We start from the raw sequence: 26,910 nt of genomic DNA, 5'->3' as shown, positions 1-26,910 counted from the left end.
ATACTTTTAATTTCCCAGCTCCTAATTGAAACAATATCCTAATTTAGAAATTGAAAAGAGAAATATACTCACCAATCACTTACCTTCTTCCCTGTGACGTCACACTGTGATTTAGAATTTGTTGGCACCTCCCTCTCAGGTCTGCCCCTTTATACTGCCGCCGGTCTCGCTGTGCTCCCTCTCAGGCCTGCCCCTTTATACTGCTGCTGTTCTCACTGTGCTCCTTCTCAGGCCTGCCCCTTTATACTGCTGCCAGTCTCGCTGTGCTCCCTCTCAGGCCTGCCCCTTTATACTGCTGCTGTTCTCACTGTGCTCCTTCTCAGGCCTGCCCCTTTATACTGCTGCCAGTCTCGCTGTGCTCCCTCTCAGGCCTGCCCCTTTATACCGCTGCCGGTCTCACTGTGCTCCTTCTCAGGCCTGCCCCTTTATATTGCCGCCGGTCTCACTGTGCTCTCTCTGAGGCCCGCTCCTTTACACTGGCGTCGGTCTCACTGTGCTCCCTCTCAGGCCTGCCCCTTTATACTGCTGCCGGTCTCCCTCTGCTCCCTCTTAGGCCTGCTCCTTTATATTACCATCGGTCTCGCTGTGCTGTCTCTCGGGCCTGCTCCTTTAACCTGCCACCAGTCTCACTGTGCTCTCTCTGAGGTCTGCTCCTTTGCACTGGCGTCGGTCTTGCTGTGCTCCCTCTCAGGCCTGCCCCTTTATACTGCTGCTTTTTATGTATGTAGAGATACAGCACTGAAACAGGCCCTTCGGCCCACCGAGTCTGTGCCGACCAACAACCACGCATTTATACTAATCCTACATTAATCCCATATTCTCTACCACATCCCCACCATTCTCCTACCACCTACCTACACTAGGGGCAATTTACAATGGCCAATTTACCTATCAACCTGCAAGTCTTTTGGAGGTGGGAGGAAACCAGAGCACCTGGCGGAAACCCACGCAGACACAGGGAGAACTTGCAAACTCCGCACAGGCAGTACCCAGAACTGAACCCGGGTCGCTGGAGCTGTGAGGCTGCGGTGCTAACCACTGCGCCACTGTGCCGCCCACTGTGCTCCTTCTCAGGCCTGCTCCTTTACACTGGCGTCGGTCTTGCTGTGCTCCCTCTCAGGCCTGCTCCTTTATCCTGCCACCGGTCTCTCTATGCTCTCTCTTGGGCCCGTTCCTTTAACCTGCCAGCAGTCTCGCTGTGCTCTCTTCCAGGCCCGCTTCTTTACACTGCCACCGGTCTTGCTGTGCTCCTTCTCAAGCCTGCCCCTTTATATTGCCACCGGTTTCGCTGTGCTCACTCAGGCCTGCCCCTTTTTACTGCCACTGGTCTCACTTTGTTCCTTCTTAGGCCTTCTCCTTTATCCTGCCGCTGGTCTCGCTGTGCTCTCTCTCGGGCCCGCTCCTTTATCCTGCCACCGGTCTTGCTGTGTTCTCTCTCAGGCCCACTCCTTTATACTGCTACCAGGCTTGCTGTGCTGTCTCTCAGACCTGCTCATTTATCTTGCCACCGGTCTCACTGCTGCAAAAGTGTCCCCAGCACTCGCACAGCTCTGATCTACACAACCAGTAGTATTTCTTCAAATTTTGAGTTCTTTGCTGGTGAGGGTGTCATAGCAGGCAACAGACAGCAGACTGCTAATCACAATTTATAAAACAATGATAGGTGGACTAATTCAGCTGGTTTAGAAGAATATCATAACTTCAGTGGTAATTATATAAAATGTTCATTTTTCAGCCAGCTTCAGCAACAAATACCTCCACAGCAACTAAGTCAGAAACCTAGACAGTTTTCTGGTGGATCCAACACTGCAGGACAAACCAAAAAAACAGGTTGGAAGTAAGTGGATTCTATAATATAATTGACTTAGCCATTTTTGTCATTTTTTTTCTATGTTCTCACATTTATTCATCTTTCAGCTGCATTGAGGGCTTACAGGTTGCAGATCTTTCTGACCTGACAGAAATAATGTTCTGAGGGTCTACCAACTGGAGGTATCCTTAATGATAGCCAAAGTGTCTGTTTTTTTCTGTCATTTGTAAGATCCTACTCTGCATCTCATCTGAGAAGTGATTAAACTCAACGGACTACAAACTGGCTTACCCCATTTTTTGGGTGCAGGGGTCGGGATTGATCCTCAAGGGCCACCCTGAGAAGGGAGTGGAAGCAGGTGGCCAAAGGGGTCAGTTTACAGCTTTTGGTCCTGAGGACCTGGAAGCAGCACCACCAGAAGCTTAATGAGCTCACGCATTTGGTCAAGGCCAGTGAATGCATCTTCAGATGACATCTCCAACCCACCACATAAACCTCTTACGCTGCTCAATGCACTACACCCTCATCACTCACCCATCAGCATTCCCTGGCATTCAGGACTCATGCCTAACATCCAGATACTCTCCCTCACTCTCACACACCTACCAATGTTGTCTGCCTTACGCCCACCCACATACCTTCAGCTATTCAGCAATAGCAGGCACATTACCCAAACACAGTGCTACACAAGTGCTGACACTCTGCTCTTTCTCTTGCAGGACAAGGTGATATACATTAGAAGGAAGCAGAGCGGAACCAGCAGTGAACCAGGATATCTGTCTCCTGAGCCCTACAGAGGAGATAGCTCTCAGCATCATGGGATGCATAGACAGAGCCTTTGTCATGTGGCATTGCTGAGAACACTGAGGATGTCAGTATGTTCCTGCCTTATAATCCTTCTTAACTCCCAGCTTACCCTCAGCCTGAGATCTGCAATAATTCACAAGCTGCAGATGGTGTGACCATGGACCTCTTGCTTCCCACTCCATCCCCCCTTTCATTCCCTAATTTTCTGCTTTCAGACAGTAAGCAACTGAAACCTGCCCAGCCACAGCAGCCTAAGGAGGAAGACAGAGAGCAACAGAATAGCACTAATGAAAAGGGCCCATCACTTGATCTGACACTCACAGCCACCAACTCAGATACTGGCACTGCACATACGTTAGAGGTAACTATAGAGTTGGAATCAGCCAGGCATGAGTGGGCTACAGCCATGTCGGGTAAAGGATGGTTCATTTGCCAGCTCACTGGAGGGCAAGGTCTTAGACAAGTTCTACAGGAATTCCCCACAAGACCTTCAAAACCACTCCAGAGTACTTCCAGGCACTTTGCAATAGCAGGGATTTTTTTCTGCAGGTTGGGTGCCTGGTCCTTTCTACAGGCTAGTGCAGGCCCATCTTACAACTCAGCACTTGATCTTTGTAGAGTGACACATGAATTTGTTCAAGGACCTGTGTGATCCAATTAGGAAGTCTAGTGCACAACAACTGGTAGGGCTGAATGATACCAGGATAGTGCCGAATCAGTTGCTTTCAGAACACGCAAGAGTTTTCCACAGTACACGGGCTGGCGCTGCGCACCACGCTGTGGCGCAGTGGTTAGCACTGCAGCCTCACAGCTCCAGTGACCCGGGTTCAGTTCTGGGTACTGCCTGTGCGGAGTTTGCAAGTTCTCCCTGTGTCTGCGTGGGTTTCCACCGGGTGCTCCGGTTTCCTCCCACAGCCAAAGACTTGCAGGTTTATAGGTAAATTGGCCATTGTAAGTTGCTCCTTGTGTAGGTAGGTGGTAGGAGAATGGTGGGGATGTGGTAGAGAATATGGGGTTAATGTAGGATTAATATAAATGGGTGGTTGTTGGTCAGCACAGACTCGGTGGGCCGAAGGGCCTGTTTCAGTGCTGTATCTCTAAATAAAAAATAAAATAAAAGGGCACAAGGCTATCAAATTCACGTCCAACATGTGGTTAGTGAATTTCAGTGCTAGCCATCAATGCGAATTTGCTTATGCCAGGCAAGCATTTTACAGGTCTGTCATTTCAGGTGATTATTTAATGCCATCTAAAGGACTTAAAGGTCATCGAACTGAAACTTTAATTCTGGCTGGGATTCTATCTGGGCGATGGACGTCTCAACCATTGGCAAAGGCGGCAGCGAGAGCTCTGCATTGCCTCCTCTGGGGGAGACCGGGAGCTCTTTCACTGAGCAGCACCACTGGAGGCAGTTGCTGCTGCCAGTGGAGCACTCACCCGAGGCCCTGGACACAGGCCACAGGTAAGTCTCAGCGGGAGGGGTTTCGCGGGGCGGGGCTCGTGGGAGAAGGAGTGTAGGGTAGTCGGCAGCAAGGGCAGGGGAGCGGCTCTCAGCGACCCCCTCTCCTTCCTGATGCTGAGTCGCTTGTTCAAGCACTAAGTGCCTTTTAACAAGGGGGACACCCCCCTGCCCCTCCTGGAACCGGCAAGTAACTCACATGGGTTTGCTTGGTGTGCTCCCTGTGTGGCGATAGGCCCACCCGCTGCTGGGCTAATTCCGACATTGGCGGGTTGAGGCCCTTAGTTGGGCATTAATTGCCCACTTAAAGGCCTCAATTGGAATCAGGGTGGAACGGCTGTTCACAGGCCTTCCCACCCCTGACCTAATTTGGGTGGAGGTGGGAAGGTGGCAGAGTTTCCCCCCCCCCCCCACTACTGCCACCATCCCACCAGATTATATACTCACCCCGCCTCCAAACAGACACGGAGGAGAGTATAAAATTCCCCCTTTTGTTTCTCTCTCCACAGATCCTGCCAGACCTGCTGAGTATTCCCATCATTTTTTTTTATTTCAGATGTACAGCATCCACAGCATTTTGCTTTTGTGTCCAAAGATTTGTTTTTGTGAACCTCCAGGTTCCTGCACCGCCTTTTTACATGATGTTATTTTATCCCTGCAGTTTGTCAAAAGGGATACAAAACAGCAGTCCAAATGTCATTAGCAATTACCATTTCTTTAATAATTCAGTTAAATGAAAAGGAAAATCTAGGAAGGGGGTACAGTTTGTTCAGAGTACCAAGGACCTCTGGCGATCGTCTTCCATCCTACCAGGTGTCATGTGTACAAGAAGCATGACGATGAAAAGTTATGGACAAAAATTGAAGAGTTATAAAACTGACTTTGTCCTTTAAAAAATGGACTTTCCATTTAAAAAGTGAACAATGTGCTCCAAAATGGCTGCCAAAGGGAAAGCACTTGGCCTTTGTATATTCAAACTGTCTGACAGGGACAAAGGAAAATCTTCAAGGCAAGGAGGTGTCAATTGCACCTATCCTACACCATCCTAAAATATTCCAGAATTGAATGGGTTCTTGTGAAACAAAGAAGGTGTGAAGTAGCTATGTCTTGGGCCATTGTGTGATCACCATTGCAGAGAGACTAAAGTGCCTCCGACCAGGAGGTGAGATGTAACACATCTGTACCTTAAAAGGCAGCCTAGAGAGAGAGAGAGAAAGAGAAACACCCAGAAAGCAGCATCCAAGAAGCTTGTTTCTAGAAAACCAGAAGGGTGCGCCCTGCTGTAGAATTCCACATCTACACTTTATACAGCAGTGAATTAGAAGAGTTCCACTGTCTTCAACTGAACTTTCAACCAAGAGAGAAATCTACATACACCTCAGACCTGCAACCAACGAGAACTTGACAGAAGAAAATTCAACCGGTTTACCATGATCCCACACCCCCCATTTATAATTGCTTATCCCTTTTTCCCTGTGTGTGTGTGTTGTGTGCGCGCCAGAAAATGTGTGTGGGTGTGATCACGGCAATTTCGGATTAAGGCATATTAATCAATAAATCATTGATTTTCCATTTTAAACCTACAAGAAAACCTGCTGCTGTCAGTTTATTTGACAAATAAAACACCAAAGAGGTTAAACCTTAATAACAACACACAATTGCCACGGTCTGGTGGGAGTCGAACAGTGGGAACCACCCAGATCCCACCACGTGACCATAACACAGGAGCATTCCTACCTGTCCTGAAGTGGCTCCATGACAAATTACAGGAGCTGTGACTTTGGAATGGTGTGAGAACTAACCTTGAATAGTGTTGCCCTGGGAAAACTGGAATGCTTAGCTCCCAGTCTGCTTTCCATGATTACGCAGCTCCATAGTGGCTTTTAGGTTGCTGTACCATCCCTGCTTTGGAAATGTGACTGGACCAGCTTTTCACATTGGGAGACTCCATTTGAGGCAATCCATGCTGGTCAGAAATTGGCACTTTAAAAAAAAAAAGTTCAATCCAAATTTCTCTGAGGCTAATAACTTTTATAACAAGGCAGAGTACTTTTAGCATAAAGTACTCTGTCTAGACTTCTCCTGTTGATCCAGTTGCTCAGTGTGATGATGATGATGGCATCCTTCCATCTACAAAAGATGATGCAAACAATTCATTTAGGTGGGGTATCTTCTCTTGGTGCACCTTTGCTGATGGCTGTGAAGGCCAATCCTTGAGAGACAGGCTCTGCCACAAGTGAAGTTGCCAAATGATGCTATGAGTTGTTTTTTTTTGGTGTTGGTGCCTGTTGCCAAGCTGCTGTAGCTACTGGTCATCGTGGTAATGCACGGCAGTCCGCAAGATGTGTCACCTTTTTCACCAGCTAGTGACTCCCAGGTACGATAGTCGATAGTTAGGGCTGTCATGTCACGCTTGCCAAGCATCCTTGAAGCAGAGCTTTGGATGACCCACTGGTTGGCTGGTCCTGGCAACCTCACCATACAGAAGGTCCTTGGGTATGTGACCGTCTTCCATCTTGCGCACGTGTCCGATCTACCGCAGCTACCTCTGTTTGATTAGTGCCAACACACTTCGGAGCTCTACCTTTGAGAGGACTGTCGCATTTGCAGAGGGATCTGGGTGTCCTTGTGCATCAATCGCAGAAAACTAGTATGCAGGTGCAGCAGATAATAAGGAAGGCAAATGGAATTTTGGCATTTATTGCTAAAGGAATAGAGTATAAAAGTAGGTAAGTGTTGCTGCAACTGTACAAGGCGTTGGTGAGACTGCACCTGGAGTATTGTGTACAGTTTTGGTCCCTTTACTTGAGGAGGGATGTAGTTGCATTGGAGGCAGTTCAGAGGGGGATCACTAGATTGATTCCAGAGTTGAGGGGTTTGTCTTATGAAAAGAGATTGAGTAGTTTACTTTACTCTCTACAGTTTAGAAGAATGAGAGGAGATCTAATTGAAGTATATAAGATGATTAAGGGGATTGATAATGTAGACGTAGAGAGGATGTTTCCTCTGGTGGGGAAATCTAGAACGAGAGGTTATAGTTTTAGGATAAGGGGTAGCAGATTTAAAACAGAGATGAGGAGAAATTACTTCTCTCAAAGGGTTGTGAGTCTGTGGAATTCACTACCCCAGAGTGCGGTGGATGCTGGGGACATTGAGTAGATTTAAGGAGGAGTAAGATAGATTTTTAATTAGTAATGGATTGAAGGGTTATGGAGAACAGGCAGGAAAGTGGAGTTGAGGCCGAGATGAGATCAGCCATGATCGTGTTCAATGGTGGAACAGGCTCGAGGGGCTGAATTGCCAAATCCTGCTCCTGGTTCTTGTGTTCTTATTTGTGATATTGTCCTGCCAGGACATACTCACAATGCACCACTAGCGGTGGCCATTGCTGAGGCTGCGGCTGCAGGGAGAGGCGCCTCAATGACTGGGCACCCTCAAAAAGAAACCAGGCCCTGGTGATGAGGGAGCAGGTGGCAATATGGCAGCCCTCCTGCCTCCCAGCCTGTCGCTAAGAGGCCCAGAAAATTCCAGTCTCTGATACTTCAGGCAGTTGGTTGATTATTTCTACCCTCATAAGAGTGCTGTTGCATTTATCAGTTAAGCACACTTTGGACTTCAGGCTTGAACTTTGCCTATTTTGCTTCAGCTTTATTCTTGGCTGGATAGTTACATTGTGCAATCTTCTAGTTAGTCAATGGTTCCTCTGTTTGTTTATTTAGTATTCTGTGCAAAGCAAAGTCCCATTGATTTTTGTCTGCAAGAACACACAAAGATTGCATTGAGATGTCACTGAAATCTTCTCAAGATTGTGTTTTTCTCTGGCAAATTTAAATTTGATCCCATTTTACTGCAAATATATTTATAATGTTTATGTTACACTCTACTAACTTGAGTTGTTTAAATTCTAGCACAGGTGTTCAACAACAGTCTGGAAATACATGGAAAGAAAATACTCGGCCTATCATGAATGAAAGGAACAGATTTACTTCTACTAGTGGGTATAATACTCAAGTGAAAATCACAGGCACTTTCAGGTCACATGTGCCTTCTGAACCTTACAAAGCACAGACAAAATCTTCTCAGCAAACACATCAGTGGCCCAAGAGTAGATCTTATAATGCAACAAGCAACAAATGTAGTGGTCAACCAAATCAGTTTTTTGAAAACCAGTTTGAAAGTAATCCAGGTGATGGTGTGGATCAGGTACATTCATAAATTTTGTTTAAAACAATTTGCCTTTGTTGAATTTGAACTTTGGATATTTTGTTTTGCTCAACAAGAATACAAATTCAAATTTAGGTCATATTGAATCAATTGACCTAACAGGAAAAATGTAAAGTTGAATAATGATCTAGCGAATATTTTGCTACATAAACTCTGTGAGGTAGACTAGACTAGTGGTTCTCAATCTGAGGTCATAGAGTCATAGAGAGATACAGCACTGAAACAGGCCCTTCGGCCCTCCGAGTCTGTTCCGACCATCAACCATCCATTTTATACTAATCCTACATTAATCCCATGTCCCCTACCACATCCCCACCTTCCCTCAATTCTCCTACCACCTACCTACACTAGGGGCAATTTACAATAGCCAATTTACCTATCAACCTGCAAGTCTTTGGCTGTGGTCGGAAACGGGAGCACCTGGCGGAAACCCACGCAGTCACAGGGAGAACTTGCAAACTCCACACAGGCAGTACCCAGAACCGAACCCGGGTTGCTGGAGTTGTGAGGCTGCAGTGCTAACCACTGCGCCACCCCAAAGTCTGTATAGACTTTCCAGGGAGTCTGCAAGTAACCAAAGGAGTGGCGACTGGAGGTGGGGTTGGTACGAGGCGGGAATGGAGTGCAGCCGACATGCAGTGTAGAATGACCTGGCTGCCTCACCTAGGAGGGGAGCGTGCATGGAGAAGTGTTGAGGACAGGATGAAGATCCCCAGGTAGACCCTTAGTTACCAAAGCTGCTGTTGGGCATCATGTGAGTTCAGCCTTGCTCACGAGAGGGGAGTTTAAAAAAAAAAATTATTTTTTTATTAATTCATGGGATGTGGGCATCACTGGCTAGGCCAGCATTTATTGCCTATCCCTAATTGCCCTTGAGAAGGTGGTGGTGAGCTACCTTCTTGAACTGCTGCAGTCCATGGGAGGTAGGTACACCCACAGTGCTGTAAGGAAGGGAGTTCCAGGATTTTGACCCACCGACAGTGAAGGAACGGCGAAATAGTTCCAACTCAGGATGGTGTGTGACTTGGATGGGAACTTGCAGGTGGTGATGTTCCCATGCATCTGCTGCTCTTGTCCTTCGAGGAGGTAGAGTCGCGGGTTTGGAAGGTGCTATCTAAGGAGCCTTGGTGCATTGCTGCAGTGCATCTTGTAGATGGTACACATTGTTGCCACTGTGCGTCGGTGATGGAGGGAGTGAATGTTTGTGGATGGTGTGCCAGTCAAGTGGGCTGCTTTGTCCTGGATGGTGTCGAGCTTCTTGAGTGTTGGAGCTGCACCCATCCAGGCAAGTGGAGAGTATTCTATCACACTCCTGATTTGTGCCTTGTAGATGGTGGACAGGCTTTGGGGAGTCAGGAGGTGAGTTACTCGCCACAAGATTCCTAGCCTCTGACCTGTTCTTGTAGCCACGGTATTTATATGGCTACTCCAGTTCAGTTTTTGGTCAATGGTAGCCCCTAGGATGTTGATAGTGGGGGATTCAGCAATGGTAATGCCATTGAATGTCAAGGGGATTCTCTCTTGTTGGGGATGGTCATTGCCTGGCACTTGTGTGGCACAAATGTTACTTGCCACTTATCAGCCCAAGCCTGGATATTGTCCAGGTCTTGCTGCATTTCTACACGGACTGTTTCAGTATTTGAGGAGTCACGAATGGGGCTGAACATTGTGCAATCATCAGCGAACATCCCCATTTCTGACCTTATGTTTGAAGGAAGGTCATTGATGAAGCAGCTAAAGATGGTTGGGCCTAGGACACTACCCTGAGGAACTCCTGCAGTGATCCTGCTCAGATGATTGACCTCCAACAACCACAGCCATCTTCCTTTGTGCTAGGTGTGACAAGTATTTAAGTAGGCACACCCATCTCACTGATACCTGCAAGCAAATACCTGTTTTCATATATAGTATTATAATTTAGATGGGGGGGTCTGTGGTTGCTCATCCATTTGAAAAGGGTCCTTCAAGCAAAAATGTTTGAGAACCATTGGATTAGCCAAAACATGTGTTCCCAGTTTAGCTCTTGTGGTGTACCTTCCAATGGCTGATTATAGAGTACTATTGGCAGAGGCCTAGGATTAAGTCTCCAGTCTACTGATATGCAGGGATTTTGTGTGAGAGATTTGCAGTGCTTTATGTGCATATTAGATTTTTAAAGGATGAATGTACAGAAACACAAGTTTAAGTTGCCAAAATGATTTGTTTGTATTGGTAAATAGCTTTAAACTTGATCAATCATCACATTGCAGTTTAATTTTGTTTATAAATGTCCCTTTTCTAATTAGTTTGCCATTTTTAATGCTGACTCTTCCCTGTTTATTCTGGGAGGTTTGCTACTGTTGAAATTTATTTACTTACATGACTGAGGCGTTCCTTTACGTCTTCCCTGTTTCAGCTTTCACAACCTCCCACAAAGGATCATGAGATTTGTGCTTGCACCCCTCAGCACTTGGTGTTATTTCTGTTTGCTTCTTTTTTATTCCACCTTTTTTTGTATTTTTTGAAACATAGTTGTGTCTCTTCTTTCTCATCATTTATATAAATGTGCTTCTTTATAAACCTTTTCTCTTGCTTTGCACTCGTTTCAAATCCTTTCCTGTTTTCTTTCCCTTGATCCTCTTTCTTTCCTTTTGTTAACTTCCTCTGTGCCATTATGTCCTTCATCTCCTAACTGAAATCATGTTGATTTAAATTTAAACGCAAAATGAAGTTCACTTCGATGCTGAATCAGCTCAGCAAATGACCAATGGCATTCAATACACTGTGAAGTTGATAGTGCATTGATGAAGTGTAAAAATATACAACTCAAAATTCAATAGCTCCCATTTTTGGGCGCAGGGCTGCCTCCTTATTTCTATGATTGTAGCAATCAGCCAAGTGAGAGCTGCGCTTCTGGCTGGCTGAATACTCAACAGAGAGCCTAGCAGCATGCGTAACTAGCACGTGCTGGGGCATTTTCAAATTGGCAGGCAGTGAATAGTGGAGTGCGGCAAGGGTCAGTGCTGGGGCCTCGGCTATTTACACTAATGACATGGATGAAGAGACAGAGAGTAAAGTATCTAAGTTTGCTGATGATACAAAGCTCGGAAAGGTAAGCTGCAGGGAGAACGTAGAGAGGCTGCAAAGAGATATAGACAGGTTAAATAAGTGACAACAAGATGGCAAATGGAGTATAATGTAGGGAAGTATGAAGTTGTTCACTTTGGTCGTAAAAGTAGAAAAGCAGAATATTTTTAAAAAGGTGTGAAACTGGTAAATGTTGATGTTCAGAGAGACTTGGGGGGTACTCGTACAAGAAGGAACGCACAAAGTTAACATGCAGGTGCAGCAGGCTATTAGGAAGGCAAATGGTAAGTTGGTCTTGCAAGGAGATTGGAGTACAGAAATTAAGAAGTCTTAAAAATTGTGCAGGGCTTTGGTGAGACCGCACCTGGAATACTGCGTGCAGTTTTGGTCTCCACATTTAAGAAAAGATATACTTGCACTGGAGACAGTGCAGTGAGGATTTACTAAATTGGTCCCTGGTCTGAGGGGGTTGTCCGATGATTAGAGGCTGAGTAAATTGAGCCTATATGCTCTGGAGTTTAGAGAATGAGAGGCGATCTAATTGAGACATACAACATTCTGAAAGGACTTGATAGGGCAGAAGGTGAGAGATTGTTCCCGCCGGTCAGAGAAGATAGAACACAGGGACACAGTCTCAGGATAAGTGGTCAATCATTCAGGACTGAGATGAGGAGAAATTACTACACTCAGAGGGTTGTGAATCTTTGGAATTCTCTACCCTAGAGGGTTGTGGGTGCTCCATCATTGAATACATGTAAGGCTGAGATAGATAGATTTTTGGTCTCGCAAGGAATCAAGGGATATGGGGAGTGGGCAGGAAGTGGAATTGAAGCCCAAGATCAGTCCCGAATTGAATGGCGGAGAAGGCTCGATGGGCCATATGGTTCAGTTTTGCTCCTATTTCTTGTGTACCAAGTAGCCTGCCCCTCTTAAAGGGGAAGCTGCACTCATTTTTTTTTTAAAATTCTTTCATGGGATGTGGGCGTCACTGGCTATGCCAGCATTTATTGCCCATCCCTAATTGCCCTTGAGAAGGTAGTGGTGAGCTGCCTCTTGAACCACTGCAGTCCGTGTGAGGTAGGTACACCCACTGTGCTGTTCGGAAGGGAGTTCCAGGATTTTGACCCAGTGACAGTGAAGGAACGGCGATATAGTTCCAAGTCAGGATGGTGTGTGACTTGGACGGGAACTTGCAGATGGTGACGTTCCCATGCATCTGCTGCTCTTGTCCTTCGAGTTGGTAGAGGTTGTGGGTTTGGAAGGTGCTGTCGAAGGAGCCTTGGTGCGTTGCTGCAGTGCATCTTGTAGATGGTACACACTGCTGCCACTGTGCGTCAGTGGTGGAGGGAGTGAATGTTTGTGGATGGTGTGCCAATCAAGTGGGCTGCTTTGTCCTGGATGGTGTCGAGCTTCTTGAGTGTTGTTGGAGCTGCACCCATCCAGGCAAGTGGAGAGTATATCATCACACTCCTGACTTGTGCCTTGTAGATGGTGGACAGACTTTGGGGGGTCAGGAGGTGAGTTACTTGCCGCAGGATTCCTAGCCTTTGAACTGCTCTTGTAGCCACGGTATTTATATGACTACTCCAGTTCAGTTTCTGGTCAATGGTAGCCCCTAGGATGTTGATAGTGGGGGATTCAGCGATGCTAATACCATTGAATGTCAAGGGGAGATGGTTAGATTCTCTCTTGTTGGAGATGGTTATTGCCTGGCACTTGTGCGGCGCAAATGTTACTTGCCACTTATCAGCCCAAGCCTGGATATTGTCCAGGTCTTGCTGCATTTCTACATGGACTGCTTCAGTATTTGAGGGGTTGATTCATTAGAAGTAAGCTGCTGCTGACTGCCTGTACTGCAAGTTACTGCAGTAGAAGCTAAACAAATGGAGCACCAGGGTAGAGAGAGGGCTCTGAGGTTCATGGATGCAGTGCTGGAGGCCTTAGTAATGGAGGTTGACAGGAGAAGAGAGGCCATGCTTCCCTGGGATGGGGTGGGGATCAGGAGACCCTCAAAGAGCATTCAGGGAATGGGAGCAAGTGGCCAGGGAGGTCAATGCCAGTGTCTAGTCCTAAAAACCTGGCAGCAGTGCTGCAAGCAGTTCAATGACTTCACGTAAGTGGACAAGGTCAGTGAATGCATCTTCAAAGTATATCTCATAACCATCACACCACCAAGCTCTCTTGCTGCTCAATGCACCAAGCTTTTGGTCATCTCTCTTAATATCTTCTTATGCGGCTAAGTATCCAAGTTTCATTGATAATGTGAAGCACTTTGGGATGTTTTACTACATGACAGGCAATATATAAATGCCAGTTATTGTTGTTCATACCAACAAGATTTGGCTATTTTTTAATAAGTAATAGAAAGTCTAATTTCAATTAGTTTGTTGCATTATGCATTTGTGAATCTTTCAGTGCTGGCAGATATGCTGAACCTTTACCTCTTTTTACATAAATAGAAGTCAAAACCAGTTCAGATGAAAGTTAAGCAACCAGATAATTCATTACGTATTGTGACAACAACTATAGAAGGCATGAAACAATGGACTCAGTACAACCACAGATGTGCATTGCTATTTGAGGTCTTTGGTATGTATACTGGTTTACATTTCTTTCTTGGTAAATGCATGACTAGTTTCTGTATAAATTTCATGCTTAGATCTGGATTTCTGTAAACACTGGTCAATTTGCAAATCTTTGTACTACAAAACAGATAATCAATCATTCAGAAATTTAATCTGAACTCACCAGATAGGGAAACTGTTGTGTGGTGTTGTTGTTATAGCGTAGCTAGGGCATTATTGAGAAAGTCTCGGAGTCTGGATGAGGTTAATTAATAACTCTTATTATTTACACATCACTGTTTACACTCTCCTCAAGCCTTCTTAGTTAGCATCCTTCGTGCTGCTACTGTCTTTTTCCAAAGCCCATCACCATGTGACTATTACATCATCACCCTTACAGTGGGAGGGGGTTACTCTCACTGTTTCCAGCATCAGTCCTTACATGTCCTTATACTACAGGAACAAAAATGTATATTAAACAATTGATCAGACTTCTAAAATACATTGCATTAACTATTTAATGTACTGAGCTTTTGAGCTGTGGAACCTTCTGTGCTTGAATCAAGATTTATTATTTCCATGCTTTGACGAGGAATGTATTGCAATTAAAGTGAATTAAATGCCTAATCTAGTGATGGTAATCAATTTTAAGGAGTATTTGCTCATCATTAAGGCTATATACATTAAATTGAATGCACAAATAAACCAAACTTGTGAAACCAAACAAATTAAAGATTTGGACCAGTTCTGCCATATTATTGTCCTGGTCTCATTGCGGTCGGTGTATTTCCTGGGATGTTCACAGCAGTTCAGTCATTGGAGCATAGTAAAACAGTACTGAAAGTAACTTTGGATTTATTGTAACTTGAACAATTTCTGCACAAGTTTAAACAATTTGCTACTTAACTCTTATGCCTGTCGAATAAGTATAAAAACAAAATGGGTAGTTGAAAGATTATGCAGGTAAACCACAAGATGCAAGCATAAAGTGGGAACACAAGTTGTGGTTGATTGCTATGTTGAAGTGCATTTGGACTTCTGAGTTTATTGCTAAACCCTATGCAATTTTAAGTTTGTTCAAATAACATTCATGCAGCTAGCCTTGATCAATTAAGGGGAATGCCTATTTTTCCTTATTAGGCCTAGTGCACATTGGAGTGTAAAATTCTTGCACATAAAGGCTACTTCTTTGTGCAAAGCTCCTGCTGACTTACTAGATACTACCCATTTAGAAGCTGGAGCTCGCTGATGCTGCTTTACTTGCTTAGAGGGATGACTTGTGGGGGAACGTTTGGTGATGGAGAAGGGATTGGATGATTTAAGCCTAGGTTAAAAATACCAACATGTAACCACTGAATCATACATTCTGTGTACATGGATGACTTTCCAGTCTTCTGCTCGGACCCGCTGTCTGCGCGCAGACTGATGAGCATCTGCGACCAGTTCGAACTGGCACTGGGAGCCAAAGTTAACCACGGCAAGAGCGAGGCCATGTTCTTTGGGAACTGGGCTGACCGATCCTTTGTCCCCTTCACCGTCAGGTCAGACTACCTGAAGGTGCTGGGGATATGGTTCAGAAGGGACGGGGCGTGCACCAAAACCTGGGAGGAGCGAGTAGCCAGGGTACAACACAAGCTGAGCATGTGGGAGCAGCGATCTCTCTCCATTATGGGTAAGAACCTGGTCATCAGGTGCGAGGTGCTCACGTTGTTGCTGTACGTGGTGCAGGTCTGGCCCATACCCCACTCCTGCGCTGTGGCGGTCACCCGAGCCATTTTCCGCTTCATCTGGGGATCCAAAATGGACCGGGTCCGGAGGGACACGATGTTCAAACATAAGGGCGGGAAAAATGTACACAACATCGCCCTCATCTGATGACTACCTTCGTGTGTGGCTGCATCAACCTGTGTGTAGACCTCCAGTACGCAAACTCCAAGTGTCACTACGTGCTGAGGTTCTATCGGTCCCCGGTGTTGCGAAGGATGGGCCTGGTCACATTACCGCGGAATGTTGATTGATCTGCACTCCTATGAATATGTGGTCAAAAGAGCTAAAACAATTTTAAAGATTACTTTTCCAGCAGTAGGAGTATCTACTCTTGAAATGAGATGCTTCTTTATGTTGTCTGGTGCAACATAAAATGAGATGTGTGGATTTCAGGTTGTTTGAAGATCTCGAACAGGTTTATTAAACAGCTAACAACTATGTACTAGTACAGAGCTATCTATTTGCAGGTCTTGCCTTTTGGTGTTACAGTTACAGTGAGCCTGGCATATAGTCACATGACTGCATTCTGCCACCTGGCTCATTAGTATACTAAGATCTTAAAGGTACATTACTCTTAAAGGCAATCACACAATAACTCTAACATCTGTATCACCCAGTTGTCCTTCAAAACCTCTAGCAACTAGCCTCATTTTAGCCTTAAAAGTCCCATTTACAATGACCTTTTCGGTAAAAATTCACTCATGAGACAAGACTGGTTGCCCCTTATCTGGTACCTCAGAATAAACTCCAAACTCTCTCCAACTATATAATTCCCTTTGTTTTGCCTCCCTTATTTGCTTATCCTCAAGTTTATTGGCAGCCACCAAAACTTCACCATCATGAGGACTTCTGCTTCCAGTTTTGTTCTGAGACTGTTCTGTAGCCTTTATTTCACTATGTAATCTATTGAAGCTATGGCCTCTACTTGCAATTTTATGCCTGTCTGGACGACTACTGGGAGATCACCCTCTCACACTATTGACGGCTTTCTCCAGTACATGATCGTTTTCTGACGCAAGAGTCACTTCCAGACCCATTATCAGAACTTATGCTGCGCTTTTGTACTCTCCGCTCTTCCACCCCATTCTGGTCAGTCCATGGACCTCGCTTCTTGACCATCATCCTGAACATTCAACTAATATTTAAACTTGCCAGTAGCTTTTCCTACAATTGTTACATCCCTCCATTCACTGACCCCTCTAGAATATATGTCACCTGAGTGGCCACTGTGGGCAATTGGCCTTTGGATGCGATAGCTCCGTCCTGTTCATCATGATCATTCATATTACTGCTATCCAGTCCTTCATCTACTGTATGCTGTTTCTCAGGTCCTTCATCACAAAACACATGAGCCTTGTTTACTTCTGTCCGCTGTTGAGAGTCTGAGATTTTGTAATTAATCCTGATTAATTGTGAGGAATGAACCGTACCAGTTTGTTTGCCATGTTTGATAAGTACTGTCTTGCCATCATAATCTATTACTTTACCAGGGCCTTTCCATTCCCTATCACCCTCTCTTTTATAATACACCAAATCTCTTGAATTAAATTCTGTCTCAGATGGTCTTGTACAAATGCCTCAAAACTCTCTGAATTTTCTCCAAGACCTCAGACTTGATGGAAGTCCATCTACCTGCATGTAAAGCATACAAATGTTCAGAAAAAATGGAACTAATTGTCGTACCTCCTAGAGCTGGAAGACTATCACACAGCACAGAATGCAATTTGGGATTTCGCCTATAGACCAATTGATAGGGACCATACCATCCAACCATCTTAGTGAATTCTTTGCATGAAAAGCGGTTGTCGACTTGCAATCTAGTTGATCAGCTAAGATTTGATCTAGCATTTACCCCGGTGTCTTGACCAATATTTATACCTCAATCAACATCTGGTCATTATCACATTGCTGTTTGTGGGAGCTTGTTGTGCGCAAATTGCCTGCTACATTTCCTACATTACAACAGTGACTACACTTCAAAAGTACTTCATTGGCTGTAAAGCACTTTGAGATGTCCAGTGATTGTGAAAAACACTATTTAAATGTAAGTTTTTTTGATTTTGTCTATAATCACCCTTTTGTCCTCAGTACCTATTATTGAAGAAAGACTAAATTTAGCTGCGGTTCTATAAAATGTGGAATGAAAATATTTGTCTTTGTCCCATACCTTTAGATCCATGACAATTGGAAGGCTTACAATAGGACGACCACACGTTTTAACAGATTTCACACTTCTCGCGAATCTCTTCTATTATCCTTGTATACTCTTCATCAACCACACTTGCATCCTTTGGCAGGTTTTTTAACCTCTGACAAGTAGGGTGAGCAAACTGTCTATGTAACTTCAAGTCAATTTGCTTTTTTCTCTCTGATTCTTCTCACCTGATGCCATTTATACTTGTCTAACACTCTGATGACAAACATAGGCTTTGTTAAGGGGATACAATAATGTCCTGATTGGATAAATTGCAGATCCACTGACTTTTCAAAAATAATTGGCTTATCATGCTCCATGTCAGGTTTCATTTGTGTCTTTTTCATAGGAGATTTGTATCTCACTAGAGACTACATCAGTACTGACAAAAATGGCTTACTCCAGCTACTTTACATGGAATTACAACTCTCTTTAGTGACCTCAATGTGTTGTCATCACCAAACCTAGAGCAAGTATTACTTTTATACTCCTTAATCTTGCATTGTTTCTCACTACTTAGTAAATCTAGGTAACATTTTAACCAATCTGTTCCACATACTGTCGAAAAGCAAGCACTATCTAGCACAGCATAGTTGATTGAGTCTGCGACTAGCTCATTCATCACAGGATTAAAATTCTTTATTACCAGTAGAATTAGTTTGATTTCATCATCATCTTCATCTCTGCCTCAGAATTCTCTGTGTCATTTTGAGGACTCTGCCTCTCTGCTTTGGGCAGTTCATTGCATAATGATGCTTCGAGTCACACGTGAAGCACCTATTAACTGTTCCTTAGGCATTCCTGGGATTCATTCACTTATTATTGCTCTTCTAATTCTGTCTTCTGCTGTAATAGCCAGGTCTGCTAAAGGTACTTTCATCCTCATTCTACCTGTCTTTATCTTTTCCGTTATATTGAACTCTGCATCCAGTATTTGAACCATCTTGAAATCTGACAATTATTGAGTCCTCTATTTGTGTCACCGCAGAATGTCCCATTTGTTCCATCAAGGCTGCAGGAAATGACTTTCCCCAGGAATTTCTTTCAGGACAGCAGACATCTGATTCAACAGGAAGTCTCTGTCCGAAAACCAAAAACCTGTTAGACCCAGGAGCCTGTCCGTATGTGACACCTTAGCACAATCCAGCACTGAACCAGGGATCTCCAAATTGAATTTTCTCAATCTTCTATACAGCCCAAGTCTATGATATACTCCTCCATTGAATAACCATCTATTTTCTGAAATCCAGCAAAGTCTGACCATGCCTCATAGGGATTTAATAGATCATCTTTCTAGTAAATTTCATCCAAGAACTCTAATTGAAGATCCAAACCTTCATCAGTATCCAACTGACGAGCATCCAATTCACAAAATACTTTATTTCTGATGTTACTTCTGGCAGAAAGCGACAATGCCAAGGGCATACCTTGTTTCCTCTTGGGTAGGGACACAACTTATGGTTCACGCACCTACCTCATTCTTCCACTGGTCATATGGCTCAGACTCAGAACATCGGAGGGCAATCATACCCCAACAATTTACACTTGCTTTCTGCCATTTCTCCCAATGGCTACTAGGATTGTAGTTTTCTGTTTGAAGATTTGTTTTCAGCTTCCAACCTTCACCTTTAGGCAGTCATCCTCTGCTATCATGTTATATTCTGGAAAGCCAGTTGGTGAAGGATAGTACTGGAGCCAGTCTTTACTCAGTCTTATATTTATTTACAGAGTTAAACGTTACAAAGATACACCTCCTATCTCAATCACACACAGTTTCAATAAGTGTCTCTTTATACATGTACTCAAGTGAAACCCCAGTTAATACGCACCACCTGCATACACAATTAAACACAATTAATGTGGTAGATATTGTCTCTATGGATTTTAAGAAAGTATTTGATAAAGTACCACATAAAAGGCTGGTTAACAAAATTGAGGCTCATAGAACAGGAGGGTCGGTGTCCAATTGGATAAAAATTGGCTCAAGGACGAAACAGCGGGTCAGAGTAAATGAAAGCAAAATACTGCAGATGCTGGAAATCTGAAATAAAAACAAGAAATGCTAGAAATACTCAGCAGGTCTGGCAGCATCTGTGGAGAGAGAAGCAGAGTTAACGTTTCAGGTCAGTGACCCTTCATCAGAACTGAGTCAGAGTAAATGGTTGTTTTTCAGACTGGAGGATGGTAGTGGTGTTCCCCAAGGGTGCTAGGATCACTGATTTTTAAATATACATGACTTGGATCTTGGAATACAGATTAGAATTTTGAAATTTGCCAATGATACCAATGATACAGTGAGGTTGATATGAACTGCCTGCTAATGGACATAGATAGGCTAGCAGTTTGGGCAGACAATTGGCAGATGAAATTTAATACACACAAGTGTGAGGTGATGCATTTTGGCAGAAGGGATAGTTAATGCCGCAGTTCTAAAGAGTGTGCAGGAATAGAGGGACCTGGGGATGATGGTACATCGATCTTTGAAGGTGGCAGGACATATTGAGAGTGGTTAGCAAAGTATATGAGATCTTGTGCTTCATAAATAGAGGCATGGGCTACAAAATCTGGGAAGTTATGCTGAACCTTTATAAAGCTCTGGTTATGCCTCAACTACAGTATTGCATCCATTTCTATTCACCACACTTTAGGAGAGATGTGAGGGTGCAGAGGAGATTTACCAAAAAGGTTCCAGGGACTGGAAAAAGGCAGCTACGAGGAAAGATTGGATAGGCTGGGGTTGTTCTCCTTGGAACAGAGAAGGCTGAGGGGAGATCTGATTGAAATGTACAAAATTTTGAGTGGCCTGGATAGAGTGGAGGTTAAGGGCCTATTTACCTTAGCAGAGAGGTCAGTGACTAGGGGGCATAGATTTCAAGTGATTGGTAGAAAGAATAGAGGGGAGATGAGGAAAAGCTTTTTCACCCAAAAGGTGATGGGATCAGGAACTCACTGCCTGAAAGGGTGGTTGAGGCAGAAACCCTCAACTCATTCAAAAGGAGTCTGGATATGCACCTCAAGTGCCGTAATCTGCGGGGCTACAGACCAAATACTGGAAGGTGGGATTAGAATGGGTGGATCATTTATCGGCTGGCAGATGCGATGGGCCGTGGCCTCTTGCTGTGCTGTAAACTTTCTATGATTCTATAGGGGATTTTAGTTACAAGGTTAGGTTGGAAAAGCTGGGGTTGTTCTCCCTGGAGCAAAGGAGATTGGGGGAGATTTGATAGAAGTGTACAAGATTATGACAGGCTTAGATAAGTTAGACAAGGAAAAACTGTTCCCATTAACAGGGGACACAGATTTAAGGTTTTGGACAAGTGATGCATGGAGAATGTGAGGAAGAACTTTTTTATGCAGTGGGTGATAATGACCTGGAAGTCTCTACCCACAAGCATGGTGGAAGCAGAGACCAATCAATGATTTCAAAAGGAAATTGGATAGGCACTTGAAGGAAATAAACTTGCAGGGCTACAGGGATCAAACATGGGAGCGGGACTGACTGGATTGCTCTGCAGAGAGCCGGCATAGATGTGATGGGCCAAATTGTCTCCTTCTATGCCTTATATGACTCTATAATGTACAATTAACAAGAGGAGGAGTGGCAGAGAGGTTCAGGGAGAAAATTCCAGAGCAAGGCAGCTGAATGCACAGCCACCAATGGTGGAGCAATTAAAATCAGGGATGCACAAGAGGCTAGAACTGGTGGAGTGGAAAGATCTCAAAGGCTTTTGGGCTGGAGGAGGTTACAGAGATAGACAGGGCTGAGGCCATTTAGGGATTTGAAAACAAGAATGAGGATTTTGAAATTGAGGTGTTGTCAGACTGGGAGCCAGCAAGCACAAGTGTGATAATTTAAAAATTTATATTTATGTCAATTTTAAAAATGACAATTTTAATGTTATTTGTAGGTCCCATGTTCACTCCCTGTTTGGTGCTGTTATAGGAACTGGTCTGATGACCAGCCATCATAGTAGTGGTAACACAATATTTGACATCAGTGTCAGGTTAGGGAGGAATGATAGATAAAGAAAGAAAATCAGGTAGTACTTGCACTCCTGATTAGCCAGTGACCCTTGCTGGAAAATATAAGTGTGCAGAAGATACCAGAGGACAGGAATGGGCTTGGCCTGGTGCCCACAATTGTCTAGTTCAATGTGGGCTCATACCTGAAGAATGCTACTTTTAGGTTTCCACTGACCATGGAACTGTACTGTAACACAAGTTACCACCCAGAGGAGAGGATGGAAAAATATTGAGGGGTAAATACATATTTTCAAACAGCTATCTAACCAGTAAAAAGAATATAAAAGTTATTGCTCCTGGCAATGGGTAAGAGTTCTGTTGGATGGGGTCGCACTTGAGAATCCATTATAAGGCCATTCTGCAATTGGATGCTCCTGGCAAGAAGTGCTACTCATCAGGACATTGTGGGCCACAGCCTCTGATTTTCTGTTTGATTGTAGAAGCAGCCCTTATATAGATGAAGTAAGTCAGTGTAAAATTTTAATAAAATAAAGTCAGGCTAAGAAATGCTCGCTTCTTTAATGTCAAGGAGACGAGACCCAATCAGATTCAAAAATGACACAAGAAAACAGAATTATTATCCATCAGTAGGTGGCGTAATAATCCAGGCTGTAGTGCTTGAGTACAGAGCAGCAGCAGAGAGTCCTTGGCAATAAAAGATATAGTACTAAAAATTAAATATGGAAAGGAGAAGTGGAGGTATTGTCGAAGTACTACAGGCCCTAATACTTCAATGAACAAAATCAACTGTGACTTCTTGTACATTGACAGTTCCCGGCAGATTAGTAAATGTAATGCTGCATACCAACGTACTGGTATTGTTGTATGTTGTTTGTGCATGACTGCACAGCATGTCATGGACACTCAAGTGTTACCTGTAAAATTATCTGAGTGGAAAGATTGCAGCCTGTAGCAGCAGCTGGCTTTATTAGGTATCCAAATACAAACAATTTTGCTAACATAATAGTATGTTCATAGAGGTCTTAACGATCCAGACTCCAAACAGTGAACTGGTCCCAACTCCCTCCAAGAAGTTCTTTGTAGGCTGTTAATTGTAACTGGATATAAAACCTGTCCCTGTACTGTTTAAAGTTCATTAACAGTCAGAAACTATGCACACTTGGGGCTGAATTTTGTGTTGCAGTTGAAAGCGAGAATGGTGGTGTGGGGAGATGGAGATTGCATCGGAACTGTCACCTGAAATTCCAGCGTCGTGATGTCATTTCAGGATTAGGTCAGTGGTGGGAAAGCACCAAGGTGGCATTGCACCCCCCCCACCACCCCCCAGCCACAGACGCGACAGGAGTCTCATTTAACTAATCTACCTGAATTTAATTCTGGACTTGTGATTTAGTGGACGGCAAGCAGCACTCACATGCCTTCAGGTTTACGGCTGTTAGCACTGGCAGCACTGAGGTGAGAGGCTTCAGTGCCACGATGAGGAGGCAGCCATGAACTGTGCTGCATAGGAGAAGAGGGGGGTGCGGATGACATTGTCTGACTGTGTTGCTGTGTGCTTTGCAAGGGGGGGTCTTGGGGTCTCTGACAAGGGGTTCCAGTTCTCGGGCTCTCTGATGGGGGTTTTCTGGTTTCGATTGCTTGGCAAGTTGGGGGCCTGGGTTTTGGTGGCTGTACTGGGTGACCAAACTGTTGTGTGAGATGTTTGGTCACCCATACTGCTGAATGAGAGTGTCGGCTATCAACAGGGATGGGCAGTGAGGGCCATTACGGAGTCGCACGGGAGAAGTGTCAAAAGCTCAGTTGGCAGACGGGGTGCTCTCTGCATCAAGAGCGATCTGAAGGCCCACTGTTCACCTGATATGGGTCTCATTCACCCTGTCTTTTTGGATCCCCATGGCGTAATGCGGCATCTCCAACAGATAGAGGGCCAGGAGGCAACTGCGCCTGCTCATGAAGCTCCACGACGAGAGCAGCAGTAGGCGGACCTGCCAAGAATGGCCCACCAGAACCAGAGAGTGTACTGGACTTGGCTCAGCTATCTCCAGATGTCGGAGCAGCATTGTCAGCAAAGACTACGGCTGTCCAGGGAGGCTGCCACCGACTTCTACGCCCTGCTTCAGGACGAGTTGTGGCCTATGGGATTTGGGGGTCACCCTTTTCCTCTGGTCCTGAAGATCACAGTGGCACTGAAGTTTTACGTGTCTGGATCTTTTCAAGGATTCACTGGGGACATGTGTGGGGTCTCACAGGCAGCAGCCCATTGTTGCAACATGGAGATTACCAGTGCCCTGTTCAAGAGGCCCGGCGGTTATGTGTGCTACTGGACTGACCCTGGTCAGGCCAAGAGGGCCAATTGGATTTGGGGCCATTGCCAGATTTCCCCGGGTGTGAGGTGTGACAGGCCATCAAAGCTCCAACAGACCAACCAGCCATCTTCATCAACAGGAAGGACTTACATTCAATCAACATTCAACTGGTCTGCGACCACCGAAAGCGCTTCTGTAGGTGTGTGCCCACTTCCCGGGAAGTGGCCATACTTTGATACTACATACTTTGACAGTCCCAAAAGCCACAGCTTTTCAGGCCCCACTTTCGACGTCAGGGATGGATTCTTGGGGACAAGGGCTACCCATTGAAGACATGGCTACTCACGCCTGTGTGGAGCCCTCGCAATGCAGCGGAGAGGTGCAACACTTGCCACGGCTTCACCCGAGCAACCATCGAACAGGCCGTTGGGCTAATGAAGATGAGATTCCTTTGCCTCGATCGATCCGGTGGAGCCCTGCAGTATGCCCCAGTGAAGGTGTCACATATCTTGGTGGTCTGCTGTGCTCTGCACAATCTAGAACTGCAGAGAGGGAGGCCTTACATGATGATGAGATACCTGAGTGTCACTCCTGCACCGAGGAGGAGGATGCAGAAAAGGGAGAGGATGAAGTGCCCCTGGATGTTGAAGCCCTTGTACCAGAGGACAGGTTGAGCAACCTGCCAAGGAGGCAAGAGACAACCTCCCTGATGTCCGCTCACAGAGAAACTAATAAAGTCTCACCTCAATACATGTAGACTGTTGCCTCCTTTCCATTTGTGTTCCCTGACCCGTGCCCTGCTGCAAACCGCGCTAGTGTGGTTAATGTTAATGAGGTGTGTGGTTACATTGGCATTCCAGTAAGGGGGAAGGGCGAAGTCAGGAGCTCACAATTATGGCATGATGGAGTTATAACTGTTACACAATGATCGTTAATCATGTGAACAAAATAATTTTATATTTATCATTACATTTCAGATGGCAGACATCTGTGACTCCCCAAGTGCGGCTAGGTGGTTTTCTTAATACATTTGTGAGTGCTGCTATGAGGTGTGACCCCAGCAACAGCACCTGTGCTGGAGGCAGGCTGCTGATCAGGCTGCTCCTTGGCTGGTGATGATTTTGGTAGCTGTCCTCTAGCTGGCTGAGGCCTGAAAGGCCCTGGCTACCTGAAGGTTTCGGCACTGGTACAGGACTCTCCTTAGGCACTGCGGCTGCTGGAGCTGGGGTCACTGGCGGAGGGGCTGAAGAGCCGCTGTCGATACTCGCAGCTCCCTCAGGGGAGCCTCCAGATGTGGAGGCCAGCCTTTCTTCCTCCCTGTCAAGGCTCGCTTGAACCTCCCTGCTCATCAGAGAAGAATGAGGAGTGGGAGAAGTCTCCAGGCTCCTGATCCTTCTCTCACCTTGCCGCTGCTTGTTTAGCTCATGGCCAAGGCAATGGTGTATAGGTCTACACGTATTTTGGAAACTGGTGCTCCATGAGTGTCGCCAACCTCTCAATAGAGGAAGCCATGCGCTTACATGCCTGGGACATGATAGTCATGGCATGGATGGACTCCTCCATTGTCCGCTCATGGTTGCGCATGGCCTCTGGCATCTCCGCCATATGTTGTTGTACCTCTCTCTGCAACTCCAGCATGCCCTGTGCTGTGGACCACAGAGGCTCGTCATCAGCCTGGGGCTTAGCATAGGCCTATCCACTTACAGTCCTCCGACTGTCAGAGGCTTTGGCAGTCCCAGCCTCAGCCAGCTGCTCGGATGCGTTTGTGGCGCTCTCACCAGCTTGTGACCCTGATTTTACAGCTGAGAGGAAACCCACCATGGAAGTGAATCCTAACTCTCGCGCAGAGACTCCAGTCTCACCATTCGCTATGGAGAGCAGCCATCCTGTGTTCTTGCCAACTCAGGTGCCTCCTCCTCAGCCATGGAGAGAGGCCTGATGTCTGGCATTTCTCAGCCAGTCCATGATCTCTCCCTCTTGTTTACGAGCTCTCTTCTGCAGGTGCAGAGAGGGAGGTAATCATACCTCGCAGAGAGATCAACATGACCGTTCTGCTCGTGGCAGCCCCTTGTCTCCTACTGGGGTTTTGTATGAAGCTCATCCACACTTCAGCTCTCGGAAATTAATTGGGGTGAGCTATGAAAGAGGGTAGCCTGTGGCCGAGATGCAGCCATGCATCTGTCAGAATGAGGTGATGCTTAAGGTTCTTTGCCCGTGCTTTTGTGTTGCCTCCCAGCCCTGCCCCACTTACTCCTGCGTAGCCACATGCAATCCCTAAAAAGGAGAGATATAAGGAACAATCACCTTGGTGGAACAAAGTTGGTTGTTGAGCATCTTGCAGCACTGAACCCATGTCCGGGGATGACTCCACGGCTGCTAACGTTCTCAGTGATCTCTGTCCAGGCTTGCTTGGTCAGTCAGGAGGATGTCATCTTGCCGTCGCTGGGGAAGAAAAACCCCCGCTTTTCCCTTGCAGCCTGGTGGAGAATCTCAAGGGAGGCATTGCTAAATCATAGGTTCATCTGGTATTTTCTGTCTGCCATGGTCGATGCAGGCTTGGGTTCAGATTCACTAGCAGGCAGCAGAAAGGGCCCTGGGGCAGCAAATGGTTCTCTTTTAAAGCAGGCAGGAGTGAATGCAGGGCTGGCAATTAAATATGGCGCCAGGACCTTCTCCGGAGTCATCTGATGCCGTATTTGGCGTCTCACCTCCCGCCCCCGCCACGTGAT

The 26,910-nt window shown here is 45.5% G+C and overlaps 1 protein-coding gene across 5 annotated transcripts in view; it reads left to right on the top strand.

The window, feature by feature from the left end:
• Positions 1-26,910, top strand: part of LOC137346749 (spermatogenesis-associated protein 22) — an 83,546-nt gene that overhangs the window by 24,910 nt on the left and 31,726 nt on the right. For all 5 annotated transcript variants that reach the window (XM_068010524.1, XM_068010523.1, XM_068010528.1 and 2 more), the window contains 3 exons: positions 1,736-1,837; positions 7,985-8,279; positions 13,826-13,955. In XM_068010524.1, the coding sequence (XP_067866625.1) occupies positions 1,736-1,837; positions 7,985-8,279; positions 13,826-13,955 (527 nt within the window). The remainder of the gene's footprint in view (positions 1-1,735; positions 1,838-7,984; positions 8,280-13,825; positions 13,956-26,910) is intronic.

The sequence above is a fragment of the Heterodontus francisci genome, chromosome 30 (genome assembly GCF_036365525.1).
Source record: "Heterodontus francisci isolate sHetFra1 chromosome 30, sHetFra1.hap1, whole genome shotgun sequence".
NCBI classification, from domain to species: Eukaryota; Metazoa; Chordata; class Chondrichthyes; order Heterodontiformes; family Heterodontidae; genus Heterodontus; species Heterodontus francisci.
The sequence above is the reverse complement of the archived record's forward strand: the minus strand, read 5'-3'. Positions and strand labels throughout refer to the sequence as shown.